Source organism: Uloborus diversus, chromosome 3, assembly GCF_026930045.1.
Source record: "Uloborus diversus isolate 005 chromosome 3, Udiv.v.3.1, whole genome shotgun sequence".
Taxonomy (NCBI): Eukaryota; Metazoa; Arthropoda; class Arachnida; order Araneae; family Uloboridae; genus Uloborus; species Uloborus diversus.
Genome location: NC_072733.1, coordinates 54,115,974 through 54,130,881, shown reverse-complemented (window position 1 = coordinate 54,130,881; position 14,908 = coordinate 54,115,974). Strand labels below are relative to the sequence as shown.

Sequence of the window (14,908 nt, the reverse complement as noted above, 5' to 3'; positions counted from 1 at the left end):
AAAACCCCCCTGGCAGCTATTTTTGATCCAAAACCAAGAATGGCGATTTTTTTAAAAATAAAATTATTATAATTTTTTAAATGATTGGTTGTATCACTCCATAGATGTTAATTATATTTTTTAACGTTTAAAGCTCCATTAAACGTCTAATTTCAGAAATAACTTCACTAAAAGTGGTTTTTAAAAAAAATCTATATTTTTTAATTTGTTAATTCTCTGACGTGAATTTTCCAACCTTGTAACATAATTACTGGTTTCTGAATTTAAAGATACATTTAATTAGGGTTATATCAAAGAAGAATTCCAGTTATCCAAACTCTAATTGTCCGAAGAGCCCAATTATCGGGCCATGATGCCCCTCATTTTTTGTGACTGAGCACGCATAAACGAAACTATTTCCAAAGGGTATAAGAGAATAAGGACTTGAAGGAAAATGAGTGAATTTAATGTCAAGACAACATAATTCTAATAGAAAGAAATTGAAAGTTTGAATTTTAAATTTATTCTTCTTGTTACTATTATTGCTATTGTTGCTGTTGTTAATTCTCCGTTACCCGATTGATCACTACACTGGTAAGATTTTACTCATTTCATGAGGAAAAAAAAACACCTGAAGTATATAATAAAATGTCTCTAACTACTTCTTACAAAAAGATTCACATCGATGCAATGAAGACTTTTGACAGAGAAGTTTTTATAACTTAAAAATCTGAGAAAGAAAGCACCATCTCAATGTTCAAATTTTGGAGCACCATATTAAGGGTACTCTTCACTGAGAGTCTGAAAGCTTCAGATCCAATGTTAACCTACGGGAAAAGTTAGATGGTTTTTTTATGAATTCCTTTGAAGTTTTTAGGACAATTTTTTTCTGAGTATTTTTCAAGCATATGTCTGTGTCTTTTAGTTTTTACTTTTCTGGTGTGTCCATTCTCCTTTTTTTTAAAATTCGAGAAAAAATGAATTTCTTCGAAAACGAGGTATTGTTGGACATTTTGCTCTGTAAAAAATCTGCAAATCGCGCTATCGAAATTTTTAGAACGCCCCAACACACAACATTTTAAGGTCTCTTTTGAGATTTTGTTTGAAATAATGCGAATATTTCTTTAAAAAATATCTGAGTTCTAACTATTGAAACGTTCTCTTTCTGCATTCACCCCGCCTCCCATAGTAACCTCCCTTTTATGAGGGGTGTGCGCTAATGGGCCGTAAGATTTATTACCCTCTCACTAGTTCCCCTCAATGACCTTCGCTGGACGTTCGTTCTTCTGCTTCTCTCCTCTTTTCCTTAGGCTTTCTTAAAAAATAAGTGCCTTTGAAAGTGAATCCATGCAGATATTAGCAACATCTGCACTTTTCAATTTGTGTTTTGAAAAGAAATAGTATTGAAAGGGGTATTTCTGAGCCAAATAGTTTATTAACAATATAATGAACATTATTACAATGCTATCGAATGTGAAAAGTTGACATTTAATTTCCCTCCAGTGGAAAAATATTTTTATATATAGATTAAATTGTATTTCAGAACTTACTAGGTATTTTGCATCATTTTATACGTGTTTTATGTTACTACAAATGTACACACATAAAGGGCTTTCCACAGCTCAGCAAACGTTTTTGAAAATTATTTGTCTTTAAGTGCCAGACTCAAATTTCTTTGGAAGGTTGATTGAACACATTGAACATGTAATTCATAGTATACATTGAAATCCAGTTACATCGAACTTCAGAATCGGGACTAGAAACGTATTTGGTTAAAATGAGTATTTCTTTGCATTAGTATTCGTTGTAATAGGATTTTAGTGGGAAAATGATACATAATATGACACCAAATAGAATCGTGAAACGTTTCTTATGGGGTCGCAACATTACTCCTACTTTTAAGACATGTATGATATTACACAGTTTTAAAAACATTAGGTGAGAAACAAAATGGACTAATTTTTATTTCCCAGTGCAGCAATGCAAATTGTGGTTAATTTTATTTTTATTCAAGATTATTTCCTAGCTTACATTCTGTGTCATAATCCCAGCGTTTTACCCTCAATTTTTATATATTGCCAGAAACAATGAAAAAAAAGTAATTATAAAGTTAAAATACTTCTGTTTTCTAATTGGCTCAATCATAAATTCAAAAGCAGAATAGAAGGCTCAACAGTCGGAGCCCATTCAAATTTTACGGGGTTCCTTGACTGGTCAAAAAGGAATGTGCCCTGACTGTTGATCCTTCTATTCTGCTTTTGAATTTATGATTTGTCTTATGGTGTGTATCGATTATAAAACTATTTCAATGGAGTATAGTTATTCAGTAATACTTAATAAAATTCTAAACTACTGGGCTTAAATTTTTCTTTTTTTAGTTCTTTTGGTTTCTACGCAGTTGGGTTTTTTGTTTTTATTTAATAGTCGAACCTCCATATATCAAACTTCCACATATTGAAATTTTCTATTTATCGAAATCCCAGCAAATTTCTATGTTCATTACATAGAAAAATTGTTTCTATAAATTGAAAAAATCTCTATATATTGAAATTTTTTTCGAGACATTCGTAGATTTTTTTTTCCACTTCAGACTGTTTGTCTCATGAAAAATGAAGGTTAGGGGAGAATATTATGTTCACTAAAGGTTGCTACGAAACTGAACTGAAACAGAAAGAATCTGGGGTTGAAGGGTCACACCCCTAGATAGCTCATTGTTCCATTCTGGAGTTCTTAAAAATTCTCTCAAGTTTACTTCAAATCTAAGTTGTAACCAGTAACACTAAAATCAGTTTCAAGTTATCCCTTTTGTCTGTTGATTGTCATTACTAGTCTTTTTAACTTCAGTAAAAACCCATACAAGTTAAGTAGATTGATTTTTTACTTTTCTCTTGATTACATTGTCAAAACGAAACTCCCCTAATGTTGTGGATCAAGTTGATTGCCGAAGAATGAAGATGTATGACGGCGCAAAAATGTAATTTCTGTTAATTTTTTAAGTATCAACTTTCATTTGATTCGATGCTCGTATAAATTAGAAATTGGGTTTCATACACGAAAATTAGCTTAATTTTAATCTTTTTAGGAAATTTGTACAATAATATAATAATTCTATATATCGAAATTCCTATACATCGAATTTTTTTCCAGCAATTTGCTACTTCGATATATGGAGGTCCGACTGTAGTTATTTATTTATGCTCAGTTTGAAAGTCCTTGAATAAAAACCCCTTGAAAAATGCTAATGTAGCCTTTGCATCTGTATATAATAAATGGATAAATAAAGAAATATTTTTTCAAAAAGAAAAGGATTCAAATATAAAGATTGGGAGAATTTTCTGGTCACCAGTTTTGAGAAAAACAATTATAGTAGCCACATTTTTTCTAGTCACCTCGCCATTCGTAAAGCAGGCAACTAACCAACAAAGTAGCATTTAAATTACCATTAAAGTATAAATATTATCGTTTCAAATAAAGGTTAATGTAACCAATTAGTGGCATTAACGTTTATTGTACAATAAAATGCAAAGAGGATCTAATTTCATGTTTAAGAAGGATGTTTTCGGGCAACTTAAAACTGTTGGTAGAATGGATGGGGTTGGGGAGAGTGACAAACAGGCAGCGAAACAATTTCGCCATCCAATAACTAGTATTTTTAGTCTCTACTTTTATTCGGCACATAGCGAGTAATGACCGCTAATCTTGATCTTTGGAAAGAGCTGCAGTTTTAGCTAATAAGATTTTAATTCCGTGCCTGAAAATTTAAAATTCGATTTTTCAAATATATTAAGTAGGATCATCTATTTTTTAAGAATATTTTTTTGTTAGAATTTGAAGTTCATTTCATTAAAATTCAGTGTGGTCATACAGGCTATCTTTTTTTTTCTTCCTTTTTTTGAAATCATCAATTTTCAATGATCAACATTTTTCTAAAAATAAAACGAATTTATGAATTTATTTATTGCAAACATTCATTCCTTCGTTGATTTTTCCTAGATGAAATCTGGAACGGTATTAATGGGGGGAAAAATCTTCGTTTCAAAAATTCATTTTAGGGCAAATGCGAATAAATAATCATCACAAGCAGGATTTCAAAATGGCAATATAAAATGCCGTGCCTTTTATCATTGAGTTATATTTTCTTTTTACCTACATATGAAGTCAAGAGGGAAAGAATTAGAATTTCCTTGGAAGTGTCTGTGAAAAGCTGCGGTTTCATTTCGCCGTCAGCCACAACTTCTCCGACTGCTCTGCACGGCAGGGTGAGCGTCCTGTCTGTCCCCCTGCAAAATGTGACAGGTCACATGATCCACACTTTCAACAGCCACCGTTCGTTCTATTTTGGTTGTTGAAGTGTCAATCACTTGATTGATGAACACTGCCCTTGTTTAAAGAAAAAGACCATTTTCACCCAAGAGTTTTCCATCCTCACTGAAGAGCAGCCTTAAAGCTGGGGCTTTTAATGTTAATGTTTAATAGATCACAGCTTTCAACCAACTTTAATATCTTTACTGAAACTTTGAAGGAGTTAACTCTGTGTTTTTTCCCATTTTATCTCTATACTAAACGATGTACATATACTTTTTACTAGGGCTGGGCGATATACCGACATATCGTCATATATCGATACATAACTATTACCACGGTAACGATATTTAGATTTATATCCGTCCGATATACAGGGCTCCCAACACATTTTGGCCATAGAAAAGGGTAAAAGAGGACCATTTTCAATCGAAAAGGGGACTAAAGAGGACCAGTTTGGATTAAAAAGAGGACCTTGGGAGGACCATTCATAGTTAAGCCCAGGGAAGCACCAAAAGGCAAATTAGTTGCCTGCTGCTAAATCCGACAAGAGAATTCGTTAATTAACTATAATACTTTTTTAATGATACAATTCCTTACCACCTGTACAACTGAACTTTTTATCCATTGAATAATATTATTTACAAACATTTGGATTGGGAAGGGGGTGACAAGCAAGCATGTAACAGCATGTAAAAACCTTAGCACATCGTCATTTACAAAAAATTTCGCGTAACCAGTTTAAGCAGAATTCACTTTGATATACGGTACTCCCACCCACCCCCAGTGCCCTTGTTTTTAACACATATTTCCAACTATAATATGGTAATTTATATACATATGAGAGTTTGTGACCAAACACCCAAACCAGGAGGTAGTTTCTGGCTACCCTACTTCCTAAGTTCAAAAATATTTGAGCCTTGCAAATCATTTATTAGTATGCTAAGTATCCAAATTATTTCTTCATACATATATATTTAGTTGTTCTGACACCAAGGTATTGTAACTGTCTTCAACAAGTACAGTCGAGCGACTTAATGGAATTGGCAATTTGTCACGAAAAAGTATTGCAATAAGCGGGATGTTCCATTATCCGGGGTAAAAAAAAAAGACTCATCAACGGTGTAGTGCACTGAAATTTTATTATATTCTTTTATCCCATATTCCAAAAAGCGGGCTGGACTGTATGTATAATAGGAAGAAAGAAAGTATTTTATTGACGTCGTCACACCCAAAAATATGCAAATGCTGCTTAAGTGATAAATACATGGAATGTAAATTTGAGCCTGATTTACTGAATAACTTACTGTAATCAACAAATGCGCAAGTTCAAATTCATAGAGCTATATTTCTAAATTGAAAATACTCATTTTGAGTATTTTCAATAATAAATAAGGATACAAAGAAATACAAAGGTAACTCAGTTTTTGTTTTTTAACAATAAAATTAAATAATATAATCTGAGGTAGCACATGTCGAAATAGCTTCCAGTTTCTAAAAGTATGCATTAAAATAATTCCAAAATGCAAAGAAATTGAAATCTTGAACACGAGAATCGAGTTTTCGCGAAGTACTTTCACTGTTGTCATGTTTTAACAAAAATAAATTTATTTATTAGTTACAAAAACTAAACATAACTAAAATTAAACATGGAATATGCTAGTCTAAGATAGCATATTTGAAAATAACATTCGATTGCCAAAAATATTAAAATATTTACAAGATGCAAAAAGATTGAAATCTCAAACACAATGAGCAATTTTTCGCGAAGTTCGAGTAAATGTAATGTTGCCATGGTTTCAAAAATAAGAAAGTTTATTATCTATTAAAGTTAAACATAAAATAAGATAAGCTATGGTGGCATACGTCAAAATAACTTCCTATTGCCAAAAATATCAAAATATTAACAAGATGCAGAAAGATTGAAATCTCCAGCAAGCAAGTTTCGGCGGAAGTCCGAGTAAGTTTGATGATGTCATGGTTCCGAAAAAAAAAAGTTAGTTATCTATTGAAATTAAACATAAAATAAGTTAATCAAAGGTAGCGTATGTCAAAATAACTTCCAATTTGCAAAAATATCAAAACATTAACAAGATGCAGAAAGATTGAAATCACAAGCACGGCAAGCAAGTTTCGGCGGAAGTCCGAGTAAGTTTGATGTTGCCATGGTTCCAAAAAAAAAAACATTGGTTATCTATTGAAATTAAACATTAAATAAGCTAATCTAAGGTGGCGTATGTCAAAATAACTTCCAATTGCCAAAAATATCAAATTATTAACAAGATTAAGAAAGATTGAAATCTCAAACACGGCAAGCAAGTTTCGGCGAAAGTCCGAGTTAGTTTGATGTTGCCATGGTTCCGAAAAAAAAAAGTTAGTTATCTATTGAAATTAAACATAAAATAAACTAATCAAAGGTGGCGTATGTCAAAATAACTTCCAATTTGCAAAAATATCAAAACATTAACAAGATGCAGAAAGATTGAAATCTCACACAAGGCAAGCAATTTCAGCCCTGGACAAATATCGGTAGCAATCTGCTTCGATTTGACGTCATAACTCCTCCCCCAAACCTCTTCATTTCCATGCTGCAGCGGTTGAAGGAGGAGTAATGACGTCAATCTGAAGCGAAATATTACCGGAAGTCAGGTTCAAAAGAAAAAAGGCGCCTTGGTCACGTGTTTGGGCGTCACAAACATCAGCACACAGTAGTTTTTAACCTAATGAAAAATTTAAAAATCTGATTTTTTAGTTAAAACAATATAAAAGCGGACTAATCGGACCAAAATGTTAAAAAGCGGTCTAAATCGGACTTAACCCTAAAAAACGGACTTTGGCGGGAAAAGCGGACCATTTGGGAGCCCTGGATATATTGGTTGAAACGGAAATATGGGACATAATTACGGAGAAATTGAAATACTGACTCAAAAATACATAACTTTTTATAGTTCTGTATGATGGATGAGTGCTTGAAATTTCAAGAAATTATCTGCATTCTTCAATCAGTTATTTTATTTTTAATTATAGTACAAGGGAAAATTAACAGGGCCGCCGAAGGTCAAGGTGGACCCATTGCCAGATTGGTCTCCAGACCCCATTCCCCTAAAAAGTTTTGAAGAGCGGGGCCCTTCTAAGGACCACACCCCTAGTTTCTGACAAGGCTGATATGTCCTCTCATGGGCCCTGAAAAGTGAATGCGTGTTGATTAAAAAAGCATCTTAATGCAACAATTAAAAATTAACCAATGGAGGTATCAACACGGTTCACAATTCTAATTTAATGTACACCATTGACATTACGCTGAACGAAAGGTTTGCGAAATATACGGAACAGAAATGTTTTATTTAAAAAGAAATGAAAGACGAAAAAAACCTGATTTGATTAAATAAAATACACCGCCAGATCAATTATTTCCATCCACGCGATCGTATCTCACTAAATGGAACGCAACTCACAGCTGAATAAAAATAGTAGCTTTATCTTCAATAATAAGAGGGAAAATTTTTATTCCGTTTATAACACGAGGCACAACTTGAACCGATAATCCAATTTTAAAGCGTTATCACCGGCAACCCTGACATTACCGTTAATGCGCTGACATAGTGTTTTTTGTGAAAGTTGTACGCATTAATGTTAATGCCATAGTAATGTTTGTGAAAATTATACCCATTAACGAAGATGAAATTGAGTTCTACCATGCAGGATCATGGGTTCTTTGTGAAAGTTCTACGCATTTTCGGAAGAGTAACAAGTACCATGATTAAAAAAGCTGAGCTTGTCGATTAATGACATTTATTCAATGGTTTACCAAGATTCTCTAAGACCGTCGGATGAAGATAAAAAGTAAGTACAATTTTTAAGCATTTTTTTTTTATTTACTAATGTAACATAAATGAATTATATACATAATTTGCGGATTTTAAAAATTATGAAAAATTTCATTGAAATAAAAAATGTCTTAAAATTTACTTAAAAACGCCAAAAAAAGAAGTTTACTGCATTAATTTCGATAATATTCAGATTTTTTCAAAATAAATAAATATTTTTTTTCCCCCGAAAATATTTAAGTTACACATCAAATTGCAGTGTATTTGTAGCTGCATTCTTCAAAGACTTATTATTAGTATTTTACTTATTCTTACTCAACTAAAAAGTAAAAAGTCTTAAAGCAAAAGCTAAAAACAAACTATTTAAGCCATCAATACGAAATATAGTTCAAAGTACATTCAAATTATTGAGATTGCTCAAATTGAAAGATTTAAACAAAATATTGAATTGAATATTTAAAACTTTTTCGTTGCAAAGCACTTTTGTCATGCATTGAGCTATACCATTGAGCACCCCCGCCCCCTCCAGGAAAGTTTTGAATTAGAGAAATAATATTATATTTGGAAATGTTTTTTATTGTTTTTTTTATCCTTTGCACCGCTATCCTCCCCCCTCCAAAGAATATATCGATATATTGAAAATATCGATGTTTGGAGAGCGATATATCGCGGTATTAAAATTCTGATGTCACCCAGTTTTTCTTTTTAGTAACTATGCTCGATGGTTACCATCATCCATAAAAGATCTTTAATCCACAAACCTTTCAGACGTACACAAAGCCTTCGAAGAAGGAATGTTTGTAGTAAAAAAGACAATGAACGTGTTTTCTGTATTTGGATTTGAACATGTTTACAAGCAAAACAATGCGGTGGTGAAAGGAGACAGGGGTATAATTAGTCTATCACAGATCCAACTGTGTTAAGAAGATGGACGATGGTTGGTCTTGAAGTTATCAATTTAGTTGCACATTTTGAAAAAGTTACCTGGACTCATTTAAAGAAACGCTGTATATGCGCAATGAAGAAATGTTTAGTTTTCAAAGTCTGTTTTCAAGAAAGGTCTTGAAGAGTCAGACCTTGAAGAGGAATATCTGAACATGGAAATCCATTTTTAGAAACATCGAAAGAATTGTTCTCTTTCGAGACGAATATAGCAGTAGACGAAGAATATGTGAAGCAACGCATGAAGATTGGGCAAGTTGGGAAAAAAAGTTACAACAAATTCATAGAGAAAATAATTGTGACTTAAAAGTCACTTTTCATATTCACAAGTAGCAAAAAAACTTGTTAGTCTTTCATTTTTACAGAAAAACAAGTAAGTCTGTTTAATGAAAAGATTAAAATTCGATGCAGATTCACTTTCAAAGCTTTTCATTATTTGCAATATCGTACATTTAAACCTGGATGAATTTCTCCTCTATGAAAATAAACCTCACCTTCCATCAATTTCAATAAATGGAGCTCTTTGAATGGGAAATAAGTCTAGTCATTAACATTCCTGCTCAGAGGTTTCCACTCATTCTCAGGATGTGACACAACCTCTTTTTTTTTTTTTTTTTTGCAGGTTGGAAGAAAAGTGACGATGTGGAAAAAATGGAAAGATTATCTTGATTGGTACATTTTTATATCTTAGCAACTCTTTGATACCTGTCTTCACGTAACTTCCGTCCATAAATGAAGCTGGAAAATGTTTTTCCACTAGCAAACATAGATCAATGTTCAACTTATCACCCACAGCTGAAGCCTTTAGGCAACTTATTTAATGCTTATCAAGGTAGATATCAATGGGGAAGTATGTCTAAAAATTTAGCCTGAACTTAAATTCATGATTGTGGTTCACAGTAACTGCTGAGAATCACGTTCTTGTTTGTTTGGATTTGCCCGCAGTTTTAAGTGCTTAAAGCGAATTTACGCCATGCAAGTGTAAAAAACAACTTCTCTCAAATAACTTGAGGGTGCTTCAAAAATGAACTTATCTGCACATCAATGTGTAAATACTGCAATGGAAAATACTATGTATCTGTGTAAATTACTTGTGAATTCAAACGTTTTAAATTACCTTCTGTATAACCATCGTACATATTACTCACACAGATTTGTTGTAGTTTTAGTTGTAGTTTTCGTAATAGTTAGATACATTTCAATAAATAATAATTATTTTAATAATAACAATATTGTTGGTTTATTAACATAGCACTAAACTTCTTATTGCAGTAATTAATAATTTATTCCTCTTACGTCATTTAAAACATAGAACAAATGCTTCAAATTATCTAATGAGAAAAACTTAAAATTTGTTTTAAAGCTTTTAATATTAAATTTTGGAGTTATATGGACAAAATATCAGTGTCCCCCCTCCCCTCATTTTGCTAGTGCAAATATGACTTATAAAACTGCAGAACATGAGTGAAACTTACAAACAATTGCGAAAAATGTGTTTGAAGTTCTTTTTTTTTTCGATAATGAAAATTGATTTCATTTTAACTAATCAAGGTATTGTATTAATTCTTAAATAACAATTCAAATTTTTGTTTCAAGTTTTATAAAATTTACTAGCTTTGTTTATGATTTTTTATTTCTAGTTTTATTCTTAATTTTGTAATCGGTTTTTATCAGTAAATTTTAAAATATATGTTTGGATTTTGAGATGTTTCGGATTTCTGGGGTTTGGATTTTTGGGTTTTACTATAAATGAATTGCTTTTCTTTAACATAGCGCTTTAAAAAACATTAAAAAAAAACATTTCTCAAACTACCCCTCTAAAAATGTTAAAGACTTTAGTTAGTTAAAGGTTTGTTTAAAAAATCAAACGTTTTTGAAATTATTATGAAAATTAGGAGGTTAAGAAATATTTTGATGGTTTTTTACACTTTAGTAAGCATAATAGAACTCACAAAAGAAGATAAAGTGGGTGTTTTTCTAAAAATAAAAAGTAAAAGTAGTTTTGGGTTTTTGACCAAAAATGGCTGCAAGGGGGGTGGGGGGATTTTGAAATGTCTCCTCTTCTAAAAATGTTTGTAAGGACATTGTCTACATGCATGCCAAGTTTCCTGATTTTATCACAAAATGCAGTTTCCGGCTATATTTTCTACCATAGCCCCTCTACGAATAAGAAAGCCTATAATATATTGCATCTTTAATATTAATATCATCTATTATCTTTTACCCTTTCCCAATTTTCATGATATTTTGGTCCAATTGAGCTATATTGATACCTGTAAGTTCAAACAAAAATGGCTGATCCAAAATGAATTGTAAAAAAAAAAGGCGACATGAAGTTTTTTTTATTTGTGCTTAATTTGAGTTATTAGAATGACTTTCAGCAAAAAGAATTAGTAAACTAGTCCACACATTTCCAGAAAAGCAAAAACATTATTTAATGATCCAAAAAATATGTAATGAGTAGGGAATAAATCCCTAGAAACAATATTTTGCACTCACTTAACAAAACTGCCTTAACTGATGTAACCCCCCCCCCCCCTTAAATTTTTGTTTCTTTTCTTCAAGGAAAGAAAAAAGGGGGAAGAAAAAACAAATTACACACTTAGCCCAATTTTTACAACTCTTCTCCTCTTGATTTATTTTAGGAGTGAAAAATCAAGATTATCTTAAAGAAATTTAGGTTATTCTGTTGCAAGATAGACAAGCTTTCTCTGTTTGACTATTGCTCATCATTTAAGTTATTGTATAGAATTTCAGAAGTTAAATGTCTAAGTATAGTCAAAAACTACAGAAGTAAAAACATTAAAAAAGAAAAAAAAGGAAAAGAAAAAATCTATTTACCGTTAGTAGAATGATACTTGGAGGCTTCATAGGATAATCAGTAGGTAAAGTTATTCTGCCGTGATAGATACCACCTTCAAAGTCGGTTTTAGGAGGACCTCTAACAGTGAAATGCCACTCAAAGAGATTATCCTAAAAATATTAGAATGTAAATAGAATATGAACAACAATGCATTTTGAGACATTATACATTCAGATAACATTTAGAAGAGAGTTTGTAGGGAATGTGGGGCAAAGTGAAATGGTGAAATAATAACTCTGCTTTTAGCGCCATCTATCTGGTAACATTTTTACCATGTAGTAGCACATGTAGTCTATTCCAGTCAGGATAAAAACACTGCCAAATATTAATGCATATGATAATTACAAGCAATTTTCAAAAATTGATACTCACACTGCGGTATTTTGTTGTAAGTCAAAATTTATTTAGTTTAAAGGTCGAAAATTATTTTTGTCATTATAAAATGATAAAATTCTTGTTTTTAACATTTTAAATATTGAGACTTTCTTATGTTCTGAAAAGTATTTATTTAGTTAATTTTAAGCTTATTTGCATTTTAAATATTTTGTACAATTAGTCAAGTACATGCGGGGCAAAGTGAAATAGTTTATTTTGTTCTCTCTACTCACTCAATCATTTACTAAATCACTTACGTATTCATTTCTACTAATTAATTAATGAACTTGCTCTCATTTAAAAATTCACTAATTCATTCATTCACTTATTTTCTTATTTATTCACTCATTTTTCTTCATAAAAGGGCTGGGCGATGCATCAATGTATTGCCAAAAACCGGTGTGCATCCCACATCGTTAAACGGGTTTAGAATTTTTCTCTAAATGATGCATCAATACTGCTCCAATGTACAGACACAGGTCCACGGTTGCTGCAGTTTTAACCGGGGAGAACTTACGATACTTTTCGTCGCACGAAAGCTTGCGGGGGGGGGGGGGGGGTCTCCGTAGGCCCAGAGTGGTTATTTCAGTAAATTGAGTTTGCAAAATAGAAAACATACTGTGCTTTCAACACTGAATTATAAATAGATAAACAGCCTCTAAAATATGTTTTAAAAAGTAAGGTTTAAGAAAGTTTTATAATACATGAATCTAAATCTTCTTCTAAGCATAACTGATGATCGCTATACTGTTCTGTGTCAACTTCTTCTTCATCACCTTCATTAAAGGAGTCCTCATCAGCTGAAACCTCAACTAACAAGGTCTGCAACCTCTTCATTTCATCTTTGTAGCTTAAATAGCGATGCATTTCACAACCTCTTCCTTGTTATTCACAATCTGAAATGAAAAGCGTGATCGCTCGCTCCGGGCCTCTGGGGCCCGAACCTGAATTTTCTGGGGAAAAGGGGGAATGTATATTCTTGAAAAGCATGTGGTCAGTATGTGGGTCACCTTGAACGCAGCTACTGTGGACCTCATTCATTTCTGTTGAAGGGGTGATTTTTGGCAGCATAGTTTTGTAATGACCGGGCTTGAGAAACCTGATGCGAGTTCTCCCGGGTCAATCTCAAATTTTTTCACACTAATGCTAAATTAACTGTGTGTCAATCCAATCTAGCTTAACAATGAAGGTGAGAAGAATTATACCTCCACTTCTCTCAAAACATGAAAAAAAAAACATTTGTTTTTAGCTATTGAAGAAAGACGTGTTGATGAACTAAGTTTAACATATAATCAAAAATTGCAGACATGTATTTTGACGTCACAAGCAGTGGAGTATCATACAAGTATCACGCGGGTCGATAATTCGAAGTGTCACCTCCCACCCCCAAAAAAAACCCCAAATGCTTTACATAAATTTCAAATTTATACAATTTTCAGAAACAACTTATTCTCATTTTGTCCATTAAACATGTTGTTAACCAAAATGGATTATAGATCTATTAGCAACAACACATTATTTTAATTAGCAGTTTCAAAGTGAAAGGAAATGAGATAGGTTGAATGAAAATTTATTTAACTTTTGCATATTTTTTTTTTTTTTTACAATACCTCCAACGGTTGAGCATAATATTCTACAGTAGGGCATCTTAACTCCTCCGCTTCTTTCATCAATCTTTTCACAGCTAGATAAAAAATAAAAATTCTTGAAGAATAATTGAAAAATAGCAGCACATTAACATCATATAAAACTACTGACACATGTATTATGGAAGCAAAAGCTGGCAGCCCAGTTATAACTTTTGAAGACGGCAGTTTTGCCTTTGTTTTGGGCTCATCAGTCTGGAATAGGCATAACTGAGATGCAGGCACAATGAAGCAGATTATCTTTACAATTAGCAGCACATTTACACTGGTAGTCAAAATTAATTAAATACACCAGCAAGTGTCCACAAGCATGGCGTGGCTCAACTCATGAACTAAAGGTTTAAGCTTAGGCAAACTGCCTTAAGTCAGGTCTAAGGCAGAACTACACAAGCATAAAACACAACTCAGTTATGATAGCCAGAAACTGCAGTTCTGTCCTTGTTTTGGGTTTATGAGTTCAGGACAGCCATAACTGAGCTGCCGGCAAAAGCCCTCTCCTCCAACCTTATAAAAAATGTTTTGATTTTTAAATTAAAGCTCTCATAAGGAATCTAAAAATTCCAATTTTTGTCAGACAAGAGTTGTCCAACATGACATCAACCCTATAAAAAGATACGTTCCACCAAACATTTGTTTTCCAACTATAACACTAAATATGACCACTGAGTTGCGTCTAGCGACTACTCACAACTTTTAAAATTGTGAATCTTGACCTTTATGTGGTATCACAATTACTAACACTTAAACAACCATTTATACTTGACATGATGGAGAAAATGGTCTGATTTAGAGCGAAAATAACACATTCAAACCAAAGTCAAAATTTAAAACATAACCATTGTGGGAAAGCATAATTAAACTCTTTTTATGTCACTATTATTTATTCTAAAATTTCCGAGAGTTCATATTTTACCTTAAACATTTGTTTCAATGAATCACACAATATTTTTTATTTTCCATTAAAACTTTCAGAG

At 32.3% G+C, this 14,908-nt stretch overlaps 1 protein-coding gene across 1 annotated transcript in view; it reads right to left on the bottom strand.

Moving 5' to 3' along the window:
- The window catches only part of LOC129218111 (ubiquitin-conjugating enzyme E2 J1-like), a 66,120-nt gene that overhangs the window by 38,841 nt on the left and 12,371 nt on the right, over nt 1–14,908 (bottom strand). Inside the window, exons 2-3 of the mRNA XM_054852308.1 lie at nt 13,899–13,972; nt 11,892–12,023 (exon numbers count right to left, since the gene is read on the bottom strand). Coding sequence (XP_054708283.1) covers nt 11,892–12,023; nt 13,899–13,972 — 206 coding nt within the window. The remainder of the gene's footprint in view (nt 1–11,891; nt 12,024–13,898; nt 13,973–14,908) is intronic.